The 18,404-nt window shown below is 50.7% G+C and overlaps 2 protein-coding genes across 2 annotated transcripts; one reads left to right on the top strand and one right to left on the bottom strand.

Annotated features, from left to right (window-relative positions):
* Positions 1–2,530: 2,530 nt before the first annotated feature.
* Positions 2,531–8,421, bottom strand: SMAC4_05735 (uncharacterized protein). Its single transcript, XM_003346150.2, has 2 exons — positions 5,935–8,421; positions 2,531–5,882 (listed from the first exon to the last, which is right to left on the bottom strand). The coding sequence occupies exons 1-2, from the start codon at positions 6,704–6,706 to the stop codon at positions 3,625–3,627; spliced, it is 3,030 nt and encodes a 1,009-aa protein (XP_003346198.1). The 5' UTR covers positions 6,707–8,421; the 3' UTR covers positions 2,531–3,624.
* Positions 8,422–14,556: 6,135 nt separating this feature from the next.
* Positions 14,557–18,107, top strand: SMAC4_05734 (uncharacterized protein; the record flags this gene model as incomplete). The annotated part of the gene is made up of 3 exons (XM_003346149.2): positions 14,557–14,967; positions 15,077–15,222; positions 15,284–18,107. 3 exons carry the CDS (start codon positions 14,557–14,559, stop codon positions 18,105–18,107), a joined length of 3,381 nt encoding a protein of 1,126 aa, XP_003346197.2.
* Positions 18,108–18,404: the final 297 nt, after the last annotated feature.

An 18,404-nucleotide genomic window follows, 5' to 3' on the forward strand; every position in this document is an offset into this window, starting at 1 on the left:
GGCGGCGGCGGCGGCGGCAGGCGGTTAGGATGACGTGAGGGGGGTTAAAAAGAGGCACACCTTATCCAGGCTATGTCGAGCAAAAGCGATAATATGAATGGTGAGCTTGGTATATGGGGGCTACTATATGCTGAGCCATTGCCGTGTGTATGAGTTTCTGTCCCACGATGCACGAATGCGAGGGACTGGATGAGATGGGGCGGGGGAGGGTTGGCCAGGCATGAAAAGGAAAACGTTGTGACACCCATCGACGGCGAGGTGTTGAAACCCGCAAACGGGGCGCCTGACGAGAATGGAAGCTGTGGAAAGCAAAACCACCTAACCCATGGAGACCAGATGAACGTTGCCGCCGCAGACAGATGCAGACGCGGACGGGACTACCGGGAGGGGGAAATGCACCCGTCATGACCTCCTTGAATCACATCGACTTGGATGAGTGCGCATGCCGAAACGAAACCATCTCCTCTAACTGATGGAGCCCATGTGAGATTTGCAAAAAAAAAAAAAAAAAAAAAAAAAAAATTTAATTTTGGTCGGCGACCACAGCAAATGATAAGGGGTAATCATCAAACAACTTGATGTCCCAGTACACTAAAATGCCTCGATGCAATAAAAGCTGATCTTATTTACACTACCAACGACATGTGCAAATGTCTCTTTGCTGTATACTCTGGCATGGGGAAATGGGGAATGTGATGGGGAGGACTAGGAGGACAAGAAAAAGAGAGGGGCGGAGTGGACGTGCAACAACGGAAAGTGATCACCAAGGGGCCGTCGTCCACCCACTTGTCCACTCACTTGGATCATCATGTCCTTGCAGCCATGATGGTCTTTTTCTCGTCCCGATAGCCGGCCGACCAACAGTGACCGGGCCATAATGACAAACGGGAATCCGAGCCAACAAGGACACCTTCCGCATTCGTTTTGTCGGACCGCACAAAGTCAATCAGCAAACGGTAGTGATCTGATGCAGACACGCAGGCTTCGTTTGCCCTGTGCCATCAACTTGATACAGTCTCTGCCGCCGCCGCCGCGTAAAGCTGATCAATGGCGAGCCTCTCTTGAAACTCAAAGTGGTTCGTTGTTTGATGGGTTTGACAAGACGACACGAAGCCCCCAAGTATCCTCGGTATCGATCCTCAACAGGGCGCTTCCATTAGTTTGAGGGATGCCAATCTGCCATACACAGTAGTGTAGAAGAATCCAGTCGACATTGGCATTTACCCGCGGCACCCCATCACAAGCTTCACAACTTTGATATGTACCTGTTCCTCCCAGTGCAGGTCATCTCTCTAGCCCCTCCTCCAATGCTGCGGTGTCCTTGGCTCTTTATGTCGTTGGAGTCGGTTTCGGTTTTTTATTTTTTTATATTAGAAACGTGCCATCCATCCAACCGATATCGAAGATTGGGAAAATGAAGGGAAATCTAGGAAAAGAGAATCCCAACCGGAAATGTGGATTTCGGGACGACGATCTCCATTTCTCGAAGCTGAAACGCTAGCTCCAGCCAATCATGTTTGCAAATGGGGGGACACTGCTGAGCGCCACATTCCAGGGCACTGCAGCAGGGGGTAGGCACAAAAGAGTCCCCGCTTTTTTCTTTTTCAATGTGAATGCCAAGACTTGAAGGGTCCTCGCTTCCTTTTTGAATGAGGATGGATGGATCTGATTCCTTCGAAGGATTCTGTTCGAAGGATTTTGATACGATACTGACTTTGATTTTGCGGATGCGGCTACGGGCCGTTTCTTCGTTTCAGATCTCATTTGCATCTGCTTCAATTCATTTTGATGATTGCTACCTACCAGAAACAGACACCGAGCATGAAACCTCGATACAAAAAAGACGAGGACCTCGGCAGACCACATCCCTCCATCCCTCATGTAACAGCCGCTATACGAAGAGTTCCATCTGATCCGATTGATGCCTTCCATCGTTTCCAGTCCCTCGGGTCCGAACGATGACGACGAACAACAACGGTGAGGATAGTGATGATGAAACAAGCAAGCAAACCACACAAAACCCGTCGTGCATCCAGCCAGCCAGACTTCTTCCCTTCGGCACTTTCTTGCGTGTATCAAGTCAAGTCCCGTTATGTAGGTAGGGAGATGATTGTAACGTATCGTATTGTCTTGCTGCTCCTAGCTCCAGAGCCTCCAGTTAAAGATGAGTGCCGTGAGCTCAAGTACCTACCTAGATACAGTATGCAAGTAATCCGACCGACCGACCTTCCTACCTTCCTGCTTCGCCTCGTCTCATGCAGCGGAAGCGGTGGGGAAGCGGTGGGAAAGCGGTTGTGGAACACAACGGGAGTTTGGGATTGATACACAACACATCTTTACATCCCTACACTAGGTAGGTACAAATATGACCTAACGGGTGGTTACTTGGGAAGGATCTTGCGCCGATAGATAGACTGACCGAAGTTGCGGTAAAGACAGTTTACAAGCCGGTACGTAGCAAGGAGGCGACAGAAGAATCAGGACAATACGGTATGCGCTCAAGTACGCAACCGGTCGTTGCGGTCCTATATCTTCGGCTTCGAGATATTGCGTCCCGCATCTTAAGCCTTACAGTCTCCCGCGTGCTGGTGTCGGTTGAGAAGCTCATCAGTTCTAGCGAATACCTACCCGGAATCGTCTGCTTACATGCTTACTACATACTATATAAGCTGTCCCCAAAAATAGCATTTCGACAACGATCCACGGGACCATGAGATAATGTACATGGAGATCATCGCATTTAAGCAATTGATGTGTTAGTTAAAGACTCGTCGGCAGAATTAGGCGAGTTTCAATACCGATGCTATTGTTGCGGTTTGGCCACCTGTGCGACTTTGAACATTCCATGGCCGACTTCACAACTTCGGATAAACTTGGGGTGTAGAAAAGCCTAGGTAGACAAACTAGATTTTTTATAATGTAACGTCAATGTTTTGAATCAGCCATGAGTGAAGATACATTGCGTTCGTAAACCGCTTGTGTGTTTGGATTGTAATCATATCGGTATCTTATCCTCTTCCCTCCCTTTCCTTCCCTTCTCCTACTCCCCGTCTCCGGTCGTTCAGGACCAAGTATATAAAACTTTCAGGGCCATAATGATAATATGTGTGTGTTTTACGCCCTCTTCTTTCCCATTCATCGTCTAAACCCATCCCAAATCCGCTTGTCATGATAAAAACCGCCCCTTCCAACCCAAAGCCTGATCAGAGAGGAGGTTAAAGAAAAGATAGTAACAGAAAAGATACAGATACATCCGACACATGCATGCATGGAACACAGGAGAATGTAAAAAGCGGATATGATACAGCAGCGCCTCTTCGCATTTCGGCAGCAACAAAAACAAGATAAATCCGACAACCAACCAATCAACCAACCAACTCGTTCATCTCTTCATAACCCAGGAAACTACCCCCAATCCCGAGACGGGGTGTTTCTTCCAAAAGCGGGCTTGTTTAAAATAAGCAAATGACAGCAAGAACAAAATGGTAAAAATGCAACTCGGGTATAAAATCATCATATGGGGCAAATCAATCGCATCCAAACACATGAGATGCGGGCCAAAAAAAAACACAAAGAAATCAGCCAGCACAGGCAAAAGGTGCCTGCGAATGATAGTACGGCCTTTTACACCTCCATGATGACCGGCCCATGAGACTCAGCAGTATACGACGTCCTAAGTTTCGACAGCAGCTGGAGTTTGATAGGTGGTTCGTTCATCTGGGTCGGGGGTGATGGTGTCCTCGATGGCGTCCGTTGCGAAAGCCGCACAGGCTCTCGGTGGGGGTGGTCACCATTGATCGGGCCCGGAGGTGGTGGCAACGGCATCGTCGGGGCAGGCGTGGGGGCGACTCTAATGCTTCCCCTGTTCCCACGGATAAGTTGGCCGGATTCGACACGATCTTGGATCATATCGTCCAGCATCTTGCTCATCTCGTCGACGCTCTTTGTTCGAGTCCTGGCGCTGTTCATAAGCGACACCTGCCTGCTTAACGTTGGCGTGGAACCTGTTGGGCTGTTGAGCGTGGTGGCGCCGGGGGTGTTGGCAAGACTGTAGTTGCCATCATCAGAAAAGACCCGCGAGTTGCGATTGCTAGTCCTCGACTCGACGCGATCCGCGTTGTCTCTTGATCTTGCCGAGTTCCGCAATGCCGCCAGCATTCTGTCCTTGTCATCCAACCTGGCCCGAAGCTCAGCAATCTCCGCATCCTTTTCCCTAAGCAAGGTCGAAACGCTATGGTCCTCTCCTACCAGTATCTTATTCCCTGGAGTGATCCCTAGCGAGGTACGGGATGAGCTTGCGCGGCGAGCCTGAAGAAGTCGCTTTTCCAGAGTCTGGATGTACCGGTTCTTGTCCGCCAGGTCTGCCTGCAACGCCTGATTCTGAGCCGCAAGCGAGGCTGTCCCATCGCCAAATTCGCCTATGCTATCCTCATCTTCGGCCTCTGTTAGAGGTGCTTCTGGTCCGCTACCAGACGACCGCTTTTCGAGGGATCTCCGGCCAATTGTCGAAGAAGATGACGCCAGAGACGTAGATCTCTCCAAGAATGGCCTGCCTGCGTTAGAGGTGGTCATAACGGATCTTACCGATCCCACAGAAAACCTGTTGTTGAACGTGTTGAGCGAATAGGAGCTGAGTGATCCGTTGGCGTTGACTCCTATCGATTTTGAGCTGAGAATAAGCCGGTTCAAGTGGTCGATCCTCTCTTTCAAAGCGGTTCGAGCCAGCTGCATTTCCAGCATCTGTTCTTCGTGGCGTTGCTCCATTTCCAGCTCTCGTGCCAATTCCTCCTTTGCATCGCGCTCCATCTCCTCCTCAGCCTCCTTTTGATTATTGGACTTTGCCTGCTTCTCCAGCTCCTTACGCAGTTCAGCAATCTCCATCCGATAGCGTTCAAGCAAGACCCTAGCATTGCCATCACCCCCGGCTCCGAGAGCTTCATCTGCACGTTTAGCGCGACTGACGATGCTGTTTTTCGCTCGAGATGCGAATTTCAGAGTGTTGAGTGTCTCGTTGATGTGAGTGCTTCCAGCGGTACTTCCGCCAGCGCCACACTGAATCGTGCAGAGAATGCTCACAAGCGAGTTACCCGACAGCGCGCCTTGCAGTAATCGTGTGAGTTTGCTGTCGCGGTAAGGTAAATGTTTGTCGTCCTTGTCCTTGTTCTCGGAAAGCTTGGCGATGACCGTTCCTAGGGTCAACAAACTCTTGTTGATATGCGAACCCTCTTGACGTCTCTCCTTTGTGTCAGCCGCCTTCTCTGACCCCGCCAAATCGATCAAGCTCAGGGTAGAAACTCGCACGCCACCCGGTAGCAGACCCTGTCGCTTGCTTCCCCCTGAGCTATCTCCCGCGGGCACACGCTCCCTGCTCTCCACCACAATTTGGACGACTGCGTGACTGCGTGAACTCCTGGCGTTGAACTGCGTACTTGCGGTCCGACGAGCCTGATCACCCCGCGCAATCACACGCAGGAGCTGCGTCGGACTCTGAACAATTTCTTCCTTGAGAGGCGTCGCATAAACACCCCGCTTGCTGTCCTCACGCAGCTTGATTTCCTCCTGTGCTGGGGCACCAGGACCATTGCCTCCCGTTGCCATACTCAGTAGATCGTGGATCCTCTCGTTGTAGATCTCCAGGTAGCTGACCCGAAGCAGGAATTCTCTCGACGGCGTTTCGCGAATGTATGAGAAGATGTCGGTAATAGCCAGCGGTATCACGCCTGGCGAAGAGGCCGTGCCCTGCATCGAAAACGTTTTTCCTGTACCCGTCATACCGTACGCAAAGACTGTGCCGTGATATCCTTCCATAACTCGCCTTACCAAGCGCTTGGCACTATGGTCGTAGACTTTCGAATTGTCATCGTGGGTCGTAAAAACGTTATCTGTTTCGCTGTCAGCCTCCACGTCCTCTGTACTTTGTCTCGACGGACTCACCATAATAGTAATCGCCTCCCTCCTTGCCATTGTACGAAATTAGGGACCTCCTCCCGTCCACCATCCACTCCCCGTCTGTTGTTTGTTCGTTGCCGGAAGCATCTGGCCGTACTCTTACGCTCACGACGACATTGCCTTTTTTCTCGGTCATTGATTCGCGTTTGCTTTTGCTTCCTGCAGAGGTATCTGGTCGAGATTGTGTTGCCTCCATGTCTTCGTATTGCGTGGCTGAAGTCGAGTACGAGTCTTGTGCGGATGAACTGCGGCTCTGGGGTGGTGATGCGATGCTGATCAAGCCATCCGAGTTTCTAGACCGGGCAGCCGACCTGCCGTCACCGCTCCCGTTGAGGAGACTCCCCGTGCTACCGGAGAACTGGTACGTTGGTGTTGTTGGTGTCTTTGATTTCCGCGACAAGCCACCGGCGGAAAGCGGACTAGGCGGTAAGCTGGTAAGTCGGCCTTCGCCGCGTGGTGGTTGCGGAAACGAGTTTATGCTGACGGATTTCCGTAATGTTTTGGATGAAGCGTTGATGGAAGAAACTGCTCGCGGCTGGGGCAGTCCGCCAGCTGGTGATGCTGTAGAGTTGCGGAAGTTGGAAGCGCTTGATGGGGTTCGAAGAACGCCAGACTTTGGTGTTGATGGCATCGCAGTGTTGGTTGAAAGGGACAGTCCTCCTACGGATTTCCGCGTCTTGCCCATAGGAAGCGCAGGGAGAGCGGAGTTGGGTGGCCCATTCGATAGCCGGGCCGGCTTCGGTACTGTGGTAGACATTGTGAGGTGCGAGGATATTCGGCAGGGGTGTTTGCAAATCCTGCAGAGGCCACTCAGCGATGGGGCACTCGTTGTGTGGTTGGTTTATCGCCGCAAATCGACCGTAAGCTTGATGATGTCCATGAAGTGGGTTCTAGTTACGTGTACCACCAGCGAAGAGACTCCAACCGCAGCTTGACCGCGCAGAAGACTCGAGTACGAAGCTCTGGGCCAGACACGTAATACTGTACGTCTACACCGACACCCGTTGTGTCGTGGACCAAGGCGTTGGGTCGGATTCTGTTATGAAACGGTGCTCGGCGGGATCGAAGCAGAGGGCTATTTATTCATAAGATATGGACCGGATCTGAGCCTAGAAACAGAAACATTTTGTTAGTGCCATGCAGCTGGGGCTTTTCACGAACTGGAACCCCGGTGTTTAAACATTGTGGATTGCGGAGGGCGGGAACCGAAACGGAACAAACATGCCAGTGATGTCCAGTACGCTGTGGAGTAGCCTAAACCACGGTAAAGGTACCTGGTACGTACTGACTCCCAAGAACACACACCGGCGTTCAGGCACACCGCACGGGCTTGTTCATCCCACCTCCCAAGTAAAGAGATGCGCAGGCGATAAAATGTCTCTGCTTACCTCAGTAGGATGGGTGATTTGTTAAGAATCGTCGGATAGCGCAGAAATTGACGCCGATGATCTGCGACAGTTTCTTCAGAGTTCTGCAGTTGCCACGAAAAGGAGGTGTGGCTGCGTCGTCAACGAAACGGCGGCGGAAGATGTGCCGACTAATATCGCAAGACCCCCTACTCCCAAGATAAAGGACGGGTACAGCGAGAAACACGGGGCTGATGCGGATTGAAATAACACGGATTGAGTGGCTTCGTTCGTGGTCGTTGTAGTAAATCGTGCTTCACAAGGAAATCGGTTGCTGCGTCTAGGTTGCCGTCGATTGCTTTTCGTGGTCGGTGAGTGTCTGCCAAACGAATGATGCTAGTACGGAAGGCTGTAAAGTGCAGCTGTGAAAGTGTGGAGGACGGCAGCGCAAGAAAGATCGGACGGCGCTGAAGTGTCTGGGCGGTGGTGGTTTGGGTGTCCACGGATTGCGGGAAGTACCGACGTAACAGGGGAGCACGGTGTATATGGTGGGCCTGCTTTGGAATATCTTCGGAGGCTGGCGACTGTTCGTGAGAGCCTTGTTGAAGATTGACAACAAGCATGAAAAAACAGCGAACGTAGAGGTAAGGTTGGAGTATGCAAAAAACGTCGAAGTGAGTAGAATGACAGAAAAGGAAGAGTCGGCTCTTGGGTGCCCTGCTCTAAGCGAATTTCATGCCCGCCCAGACGGGACCCTTCAAGCGGGAAGGTCTGGCTGAGTTGCCCTGTGGAAACGACCCTATGCAGTCCAGTCCCCTATGCGCGAAATGCGCGGGGCGGTAAGTCCAGGTAAATGTTGCGGCTGTCGAGGTTGCACTTCCGATCCTGCCCGTTCCGCTCTTGAGCAATGTTCTCTGTGAACGGGATAGGCTAAGAGACTGGTCGCAATAGTTTCCCTAGTGGAGGAAGATATCACAATGCAGAGGAATTCGTCGTTCTTGTTCGTGCGGCGTAGATGGTGGGACTTCTGATTTCTGAATCGCCGCGCTCACGATCGTCCAATCAAATACGCAGAAGTCTAAAAGAAATAGAGAATACCAGAAAATGCAAGTGGATGCAAGTGCGGAAAGCTTGATGAAGACATTTGGTAGGACAGTGACGAAAACAATGATTATCCAATCGTCGCTCTGGGCTCAGGGGCTTTTACAGTTGGTGCGTCAGCGTCAGGGTCTCATTACCTGGCCCCAGGTAAGGTTGAAGCTGGAGGATAAGAGAAAGCAAAGGGTACGACGACAAGCAAGACCTCGAGTTTCGTGGGGAAGAGGAGAAACCTGGACAGCTCGAGATGAGCAGAGAAACGCCCATGACTCTAGAGAGAGATGAGTTCACCCTCGCTTTGCTGCTTGCTTTTTTTCCCAAGGTGAGGTGACAAGTCCTGGGGTCGTTCGTTCTGTCCAAGCCCTCCCTCGCTCCGGCTTTTTCGCCGTTTCTTTTTTTCTGTTCGCCATTTCGCAACACACCACACAGTCCCGGAGTGCTGACCATGAGGTGCCTGCCACTGTCTGGTTCCATGTGGGTTCCGGCTCTGGGTTCCATGGCACGCTCTGTCCAACAAGGAGAGTTATTGCCATTGTTGCGAACATGCAATTTGACGAACCATCACCGGGCCCCTGCCAGAATCCCTCCCAGTGTCCCCTTGCAATCCCACCCCAAATTCGACTTATGGATTAATGAAGCCGATTTGGGAGGGGACCTGGGGACCTGCTTTGGGGCCCGACCCATTCACGTCTCCCAGGGGCATGCCAGCAAGGCTCCATGAGCAGACAAGGGATCTCTAGCGCGTGGGGTTTCTTTACACTATCTTTGCCCCCGTGTGGTCACTGGTCAACGACATCTTCATATTTTATTTATTTCCTTTCCCACAGCGATTTTACGAGATGGATGAAGCAACGCCGGCAGACATCATGGCACCCTACGCGGTAATGAGAGTTGTGGTGTCGAAGCCTCTCGTTACACCATGATACCCAGCAATGCAATGTGCGGCCGGAACGAGGGCAAGGCAGTGCCGTCGTGGGGTAGCAGCAGATATTTCGCATCCGCACTCACAGGCCTTGAACGCTAACGGCTTCTTTCTCCGCCCGATATTACGCTCCCATCACCTCTCATCACATCCCATCGAGGATCTCGACCTTCACAGCTCGACCTTTCCTCGGCCTTTTTTCGTTTTTCGTCGTTTGCGATTGCTCTCTCGCACGTGCAGATCACTTCAAATCGTTTGCTGTGCAGCCTATCTCACCTATCAGGGCATTGAGATCCACGCCTGCTGAGCGGGCTTCGGAAGCACATCTCCTATGAGCTAAGGTACAGCGTGGTTTGCGTGGGCCTGCTGGGGCCATATCACAGTGGCACGTTTTGCTTGGGGTGCTTTTTATCACATGGTTACTGCTGTTCTCTCCGACACATCACAATTGGATGAAACCTGCTACGGCGATTCTCGAATCGCAGACTCGAGACACAGCTGAGGACCATGGCTGAATATGAGGCGCAATTAAACTCGAAAAAAGGCCGGGTTACAGTACCGGTGGGTATGACAGTGCCTGCCCAGGGAGGCAATGAAAGAAACCCAAAGTTCAAGGCGAACTTGATAATCCGAAGCTGAAGCCACAACCACAACCACAAACAGACAGCCAGGACAGCCTCCATGCTAGGCACTTCTAGGCGGAACTAAAGTAGTTCCCCGAATCCTTCGAATGGTTCCCCGGGACCAATCCAAGTGACAAGAAGACCGTGCGCACTTCATTAACGCAGGTACGTGCCGTGGGCTTGCAGATTGCAGAAAGAAGTCACGCTGCTGCAACGTGACGGAATGTGGGTGATGAACTTGGGTCTTGCCCCCAGCGAGCCAGTCCCCCCCCCCCCGGGCCTTGCCACACGAGACGACTCCACGTCCACGACGGATCAACCGACGAGCATAACCAGAGCTTTACCATAAACGAAGGCTCTCCCAGTGGAATACCACGGCGCAACTTCCATTCTGATTTCTTCCCTCGGCCTGGACTACCGCATCGAGCGTCGCTGTTTAACTGAATTACTATTATCGGCCTGTCATTCAGTCGGCCTCTCTTTCCGTGGAGCGAAGGAGGGAGGACCCTGAAGCTGCAGACTGCAGACGGGATCGATGCAGGATGCAGTCATGGTGAGATCTCAGCTTAATCTTCAACGGACCTCAAAGCAAGGGATGACGACAAAACTGGACGGAAAGATTGGGAAAGAAAGACAAAATGAACCTCCCTTCCCGCAAACCCAAACACTGCTTGCTGCCTTTTCCGTCGGGGAGCGCAGAATGCCACGCGAGCCACGCGAGCGAACGAACTCAGCTCTTCTCAGACGAGAAAAGATCTACACTGGCCACTGAATGCCAGGCAATCTATTTCCTTCTCGCCAATACCGCCCGGTCCCCACGAACGGAGATCGGCTTCCCCATGTGCGCTCTTCAGTTTCTTTTTAATTTAAATCATCTGGACATCCAAGGCTTTTGCCGTCACCCTCCGATGCTACCTCTTCGATATGAGCATGCCATCGGAAGTGTTGTGCTTGCGCTCAAGTCTGATGTATGGCCGCGGGTTTCTTGGAAAGAGATCCGGGCTTGTTGTCCTTGAGGCAACGATGCGAACATTGTGCATCAGTCCATCGGCCTTTGCGTAGAGATTCTATCCGTCACATACGTACCTTCTAAATGCACGTACTATGTCCGGGTTTCTGCTACGCTGCCATTCGAACTCAAGTGGCTTGGCCGTTACCCATTCAGCATCGACGATGTCTGGATTCATCATCTTCAGTCAACGGTAATGACACCCCACCATGTCCATGCCCAACATATGGTACCTGCATAGCGTAGCAATGGTTATGCAGGAACAATCTGACCGACCCCCGTCCCTGTGCTACCATAGTTCGGACGAACGATTCAACTGCAGAACGAGAGACAAAAAACAAGCACATAATCACGAAAAGGAAAAAAGGACAGAATGGAACGGTGGAGGTTTATATGAGGTGCCAGAAAGGAAAAAAAGAAGATGGAAAACATAAAAACACCAAAAAAAACATACAACACCTGGGATTCGCTGGTCGTCACCGACCCAACTACTAGTCAAGCGATTGGTAGCTTATCTATGGGAGAGCGGACGGGATCCCGAGTTTTCTACCATCTATGGTCGTATGTGCTTGATTGTGAAGAGACAAGAGGTTATAGCGGTAGGTAGAAATGGTTGGCATCTCTGGGAGGCACGGGAGGTTATGTCGTGAACCGAACACCCCCGCCCCAAGATATCGGATGAACGCGTCTTCTTCCATGAGAGTTGGAATTTTCAAAATCCCGATCATGCCCCAAATTGAGCCAGAACAAGAAAACAAAAACAGAAAAGAAAATACCTCTAATGAACGGCCTATGGGCCCAATGCAAGATGTCCTGCATACCTTTCCGGGCGAGTGTCGTTTCAATCATCAATGTCCGAACTAACCGATGTCATACCTACCTAGCTCCATTGTTCCTATTTTCAGCAACAACAGTTCACCTCCGCACAACGGAAACTGGAGACGCTTGAAGACCATGACCATGGAAACTCACTTGCTCCTCCTCCTTCACCTCCTCCACCTCCACCTCCCCTGGTGACATGGCCACACTACCTATTTTAAACCCAGTTCAGGATCATGGATGTTGTAGTAGTAGTAAAATAAGAAAAGAAGAAGCTTTCCCAGATTACTCTAGTTTCAGCATGGATCAGGGGTGTTTGGATTTCGGGTTGTAAAAGTCTAACATGACTACTCCATGGCAATGGTATATGTTATGGCATTTTGGATTATATGGGGTCACCTTACTTGGGGGGTTCGGGGCGCCAAGAGTCTCTTCTTCCCCCTACTCATTAAAAGAGAAGACTTTTGGCGCCCCGAACCCCCCAAGTATAGGTCGTAAATATCGGTATTCCTCTTCTTGGGTCCTCCCATCCTTTTTTTTTTTAATTTTTTTTTTTTAATTTTTTGTGTTTTGTGTTTTGTGTTTTGCTGATGATCACACATCGTCATCTGTCGGCAAGATTTGAGGGAACACGTTTTTCCCTGAGCGACGTGGGCATTATAGGTACCTAGGCTCGGTCTCGTTTGCTGAGTGACGAACATCTGAAGATGAGGCTTTAGCGAAAGAGGGAGGTACCAAACGGTTGGTAACACACGAAGACAAACGTAGAAGATATGAAATGAATTGTGTGTAAGCTGGGGCCTAGGATGGCATATATGCAAGTGTCGTTCAGCATGTCGAGCTTACTGATGTCGTGGTCCCATTGTTCCTACAGTATTTTCAGTATTATATGCGGCCTCCGGATGCTAAGGCAATCCTCTGTTTGGGTGAGGAACTCACGGACGATGTAGGAAGATAAACAGAGGATATGCTTTCCTAGAATTACTCCTAGCGTTTTCGGCATGGATTGAGGGCCGTGGGCTTGGACATGACTGAAGTCTGATATGACATGATGAGATATGGCATCTAGATGGGGTTTCCCCATCGCAGTAGATATCGGTCTGTTTGGTCCCTGTATCTCTTTTTGATTTTTTTTGGCGGTTTCGAATGTCGTCAGTTTGTTTTCATGATGCCAGGGAAAACGTGTGATGTCTGGCGCCGTCGTGGTCCACCTGACCATTGTTCTGTTGTCTTGCGTGCACAGGCATACAAGTTGCGGCGATATATATATATATATATATGTAGTTAGTTGTTGGTGCACTGAGTAGGAAAGAGATTAGTCGGCAGTTGAGGTCCTTTGTAATGACCACGACATGTACAAGTTCGTTGGTTCAAGGGGAACAACTTGACGGGATGTTGTCCGGTGCCAACCGCCAACTGCCAACCTCGCCAACGGGCACGATTGAGAACTTGGTCGACTTGAGGGACAGTGTCTCGCAACTAGTAGAAACTGACGTATGATGCAATAGCCTTTGTTGATTCTTTGCTTGCGCGACCTGGCTTTTTGTCCCTTCACCAATCTTCCCTGTTGAACGCGAAGAGATGGTGCATGACGCGTGACGAATTGGGGAGTGCGAAGTCGAAAGTGGTCGCATGCACCCAGGGCCCCAACATGACGTTCAATCGGGGTTTATAAAGGACCTCAAGTGGACGTGTATTCAACACTTGGCAGGAATGGCAGTGTGGTCGAGCGGTGTAGTGCGCAACCCGCGTCGTAATACGTGGTAGGTACCGGGGCGTGAGGTTGCGCACTCACGCCACCTGGAACCCCTTGTTGAGGCTGCCTGATACATAATTGCTCACCAGATGCTGAGGAAGCAGGGACCACTCCAGAGGAAGTTACGCATTTAGTGGCGTCTTCCGGCTACGCATCAATAGGGCTCTTCTACTCCCTCCCACGATGCTGTAACGTCAGCCGTTTGATCCCTGCTCTTGTCCTCTTTTCTGTTCTTTTTGGTTGCTATCGTTTGTTGGCGGCGATGATAGAGAAAGCTGACGACGAAGATGAAGCTATCACCAGATCTTGGCAGTGCTTAGCGTCGTCGTCACTCGAAAGGAGTGTTAGCAGGGTTAGGGTCAAACATTAGATTCCCGAAGTTGTTTGTGACGCCCGCATCACTGGCCTTCTACATCTCATCCATGGATGTATGTGTCAGCCAGATTCATGATTTTAACTTGCCCCGAGCGTCATTTTTTGACCGTTCAACCGGACTGCGAGGTTGTCCAAGGGACTACAGGTAGGTCCCATGGTGTGCGTTATAGCCACATAGGGAAGGAGTAATGGCGACACTCAGAACTAGCAAGGTCGGTCGCAAAGCCTACAGGCAACGCAGAGGCAAGCATGTAGCAAAATTGAAGGGAGGCGCCAAGGACTCGGTTTGTGGCTTCCTTTCAACAGGTGTTCAACTCTGAAGGTTGGTTCCAAGTCATTCAGTCGTGTTGGTTCTTCCATGTTGGTTTTCGTGGGTGTTGGTTTACCTCCCTCCACAGGAAACAAAGACTCACGCCTGGCACAGAACAAACGTGAGCGTGATCATTGATGGGATAGCCGCCCAGGTCAGGGTCCCATTCTCAAGACCCCATTTTAGTCATGGAAACCAAGGACTAGGAGGCAGGTCGGTTCATTTTCCTTTCCACGCACGCATACAAGATTTGACTTGGACATCCACGAAGAACAGAAGCCCCAGCTCGAATCCAATCCTCTCACGAACGAACAGTCTCCAGTTTGACAACGCCCTGTCTCGTACCACGATGCCTCCCCGAGCCAATGTTCCCGCGACGGCGGACAATCCTCCCGAACGAACGGTGATGGCTGAGATTTGGTCCCCGTATCGTACGGGTCATGTCATGGGTGACTGGAGAGATCTCTATATGAACATCCGTCCTGAGGCTGGTAACCATGTGAGAATGGACGCATTCGCAGCCCTTCAGTTGATTACCAAAGCGGCCTATACTATCCAACTGTTCGACGAACTCCAGTCATACCTCGTATCCGAGTATGAGACCACGACCGAATATCACACCTTCTTTGATCACATGTGCGAGTACACCCTTCTTTGCCATCTAAAAAAGGTCTACGAGGCAATGCCAAAGGTGCCGTCGATACAAGTGTTGCATTCCAAGATATTAGCATACTCGACCACGATGCGGGATGCGTATGAGGTGAGTACTCCATGGTGCACATCTTGTTATGAGATAAAAAGCAGCTGTGATCAGGTATCTGACACAGCGTATCTAGTCTTTAAAAAGAACCAGGAACTCCCATTCGTAGGGCAACTTCAATCCCTCGTCTTCGCTGCAAGATACTGACTTCAGAATTCCCTCACTGGGCCACAGAAAAGAGATCAAACCTAAACTCCAAAAATTGCGCATAATACTGAATGAGCTCCTGGAACCAAGCTTTATCCGAGCACTATGGTACGTGTTCTTGGTCACGATATGCACGGATAAAATGCTGATGCACTTCGTGACCTTACAGCACTCAACAGGAAGCAGCTTTCCTTTCCAAGTGCAGTCATTTTGCCTCTGGCTACCTGCCTCATGACCAAATTGAAAAAGACGTGTGCCGCCTAGTAATTGCTCTTCGAGACGATATGGGGGCTGGACGAGGGCTTGCGCCGAACAAGATCCTCGGACTTCTACCCGAGACACCACACGGACTACTACCTCGTATCCCGAGGGCTCGTCCCGGATACAATGAAACGTTTTGGGACTTTAGAGAGAGTTATGCGTACCGACCCCCAATTGGCGTTCTCCGATCTCATATTATGAACAGTTTGAGGCTAAGTGTCAACCGAGGCGGCAGGTATCAGCGCATTCGAAAGCCCACTATGAAGAGCGGCGCACTTCGATGGGTACTGGCAACTGACGGTGACGGAAGCACCGAAGGGGAGGATAGTCATAGAGTCTTCATAGACTGGCTTCGAGTTGTGCCGGAGGACAGCACGGAAAACGCTACAGCCCAGAAAAATATCTTCTGGGTTTCTGGCCATCCTGGTTCGGGCAAAAGCGTGTTGATGAGGATGATTGTTGATTCGGTTCTTCACGACCGTTCTATTCTCAAGCCCATCAAGAACCTAAGAGATCGGAACCCAATCGTCCTCTTTCACTTTTACCAAGACCGACAAGATCCGTTTTACGATGCCCATCGATACATGCTCAATGATTTGCTTCTTCAACTCTTTGAGCAAGAGCCATTGATGGTTGATAGCATCTTCATGCAAAGATGGTACAAACTACTGGGCATGAGCGATGTGGATGTTCCTCTACCCAGTTACATCCCTCGAGAGGCCTGGGAAGACAACCTCATTCCCACGGAAAATTCACATTGGTCAACTAAGTGGCTGGAGGAATACTTCATTGCCGCTTTGACCGGGCTGGACTCGTTCAGGCCGGTCTACATATTCCTGGACGGACCATCCGGTTTCACAACGCAGACCTGGGAGGATAACAAAGCATACTATTTCCATTTTCCGATGTTCATTGAGACAATTCGCAACATTCAGCCCTGGCACAAAGTCAAGGACATGGAGCAGGCCGGGGATATTAGAGAGGCCACACCTGTATCGAATTCGATCAAGATCATCGTGGCGAGCAGACCAGAGAAAGACCTCCACGACTTCCACCTTCCTCGCAAAATCAAGAAAGATGGGTTACTTACAACAGTCGGCGTGGAAGCCACGATGCTTCGCGTCCAGGACATTAACGGTAACGATATGAAACTTATTTGCCGCCATAGGTTTGGGATGTTGGAGAAAGACTACAGCACGAGAACCCCGAAATGGCGTCAAATGATAATGGAAGAGGCGGTGGAAGAAATTGTGAGGGAAGCCAACGGATGCTACCAAGTGTTACAAGACGCTTTGGATGGTCATCCCGCCACGAAGTTTAATGAAGCTAGAGACGAAGAGTCCTCCTGTTGGTCCTGGTGTTTCCCAGGCTACGAAACAGAAAGCAAGGAAGGCCTCTACGACGAGGATTTGGAACTCGGAAAACTTCATGGCGATGATGTGTTTCTGGAGCAGGGCAGAACTGATGCTGGTACCAGTCTGCCAAGAACATTTAACCTCTACAGCTCCATGCTTTCCCAAATCTGTTGGTTTAACCAACTCAGCGATTCTCGCAGCATATCGTACCATCTCAACCTCATCCTCGCCCACAACCACTCCCATCGTTTTACCTCTGCCCGTTTAAAAAACCGACCTCTATCCCTCCTCGAAATTGTTTTAGCTGGGGGAGACAAGTTAACTTCAAGTCTCTACCCCTCAACAGAGACTGTTGACCTCCTCTGGCAGAGCTGCAATCTTACAGTGAACAAAATCAATCAGGGATTATATCCTTTCGTCACGCTGAAGGATATGGAGCCTGACCATCAAGTCACTGCGCCAAAAGCATCAAAGTTCTGGAAAGATAAGACTGAATACGAGCAAAACAACTACGCCGACCTCCTCCCTTTCGCCAACCGTGCCCTCGTCCCCATCCACCCCCGCTTCCTAGATTTTCTCATCACCATGCCCGAGGGCATCGAGCTCCTCAACCGAGACTGCCGCTGCGAGGATAAGGCCTTCGAACCTGATGAGAACGGCAAGATGGTTTGCAAATGTACCCCTGCCAACCGCCTCAAGTGGCACCAGAAGCGAATAAAGAAATTACTCTGCGCTTCCGTGTTCGAACACCGCTTCTTGCTTCCCTCTGTCAATGACCTTCGACCAATCTACAAGAAGCACGTTCAACTGATCGAATCGTCAAAGGAGCTCTGTCACTTGGCGGATGCGGTGGAAGGTGATGAGCAGATAGTGCATCTTACGACTGCTCAAGAACCCTCCTCCTCCAACTCCAGGGGGGGTGTCGTCAAGGCGTTTACAGTGCCATACCCATCCGCCCGGACTCAAGCCGTTCCCTCCCGGAGCGCTCCCATCCCCTGGGACATGAAAGGAAACTGCGGAAGAAAAGAAGGTTGGTTTCCTCGGGAATGGGTGGACGAGTTTTCGAGGGAACAGAAGGGACTGTGGGAGAGGTTATGGGGGGTGTTTACTTCTGGCACTTCTGGCACTTCTGGCACTTCTGGCAACAAAAAGCAGAGGAGTGAGGAGATATTGAGTGTGGTTGGGTTACAGAGCGAGCAGGGAGTGCATGTGAGTAAGAAGGACACTGCCAAGGTTGAAACGCAGAAGACCCAGGATAGTAAGAAGATAATGACGAAGGGGTTGATGGGGGGAGGAGATAGTTCTTTCATGAAGGTGAGGAAGACCTCTGGTAACACTGCTGGGAGCATGGAAATAAGTGGGAGAGGAGAAGAGTAGTTGGATGTGCCTGTCGATAACCGTGCTCCTCCTCCGCCATATCAAGCTGATACGGGGAGGAATGAGTAACGGGGATACTGGCGGGAGAAGGGATATATCTGCCGGTCAGGTTATGTTTGTTAAGCAGATACCAAACCATGGAGTCTACTACTGGGGTTTACAGGAATCTTTTGGATGTAGTGGTGCCAAAGAATTTGAATAGGGGTTTAATCTCAGCTTTCCTCAAAGACATATCATCTTCATTATGTGTATGTACAGTACTACACACGCTAAGCAAGTGACGCACATAAAGGTAGA

This window comes from Sordaria macrospora, chromosome 1 (assembly GCF_033870435.1).
Source record: "Sordaria macrospora chromosome 1, complete sequence".
NCBI classification, from domain to species: Eukaryota; Fungi; Ascomycota; class Sordariomycetes; order Sordariales; family Sordariaceae; genus Sordaria; species Sordaria macrospora.

Excerpts from the sequence above, each read along its gene's own strand:
- SMAC4_05735 (XM_003346150.2), bottom strand. The coding sequence starts at position 6,706 with ATGTCTACCACAGTACCGAAGCCGGCCCGGCTATCGAATGGGCCACCC. Across the intron at positions 5,883-5,934 it reads GGGAGGCGATTACTATTATG|ATAACGTTTTTACGACCCAC; the intron begins GTGAGTCCGTCG and ends ACAGCGAAACAG.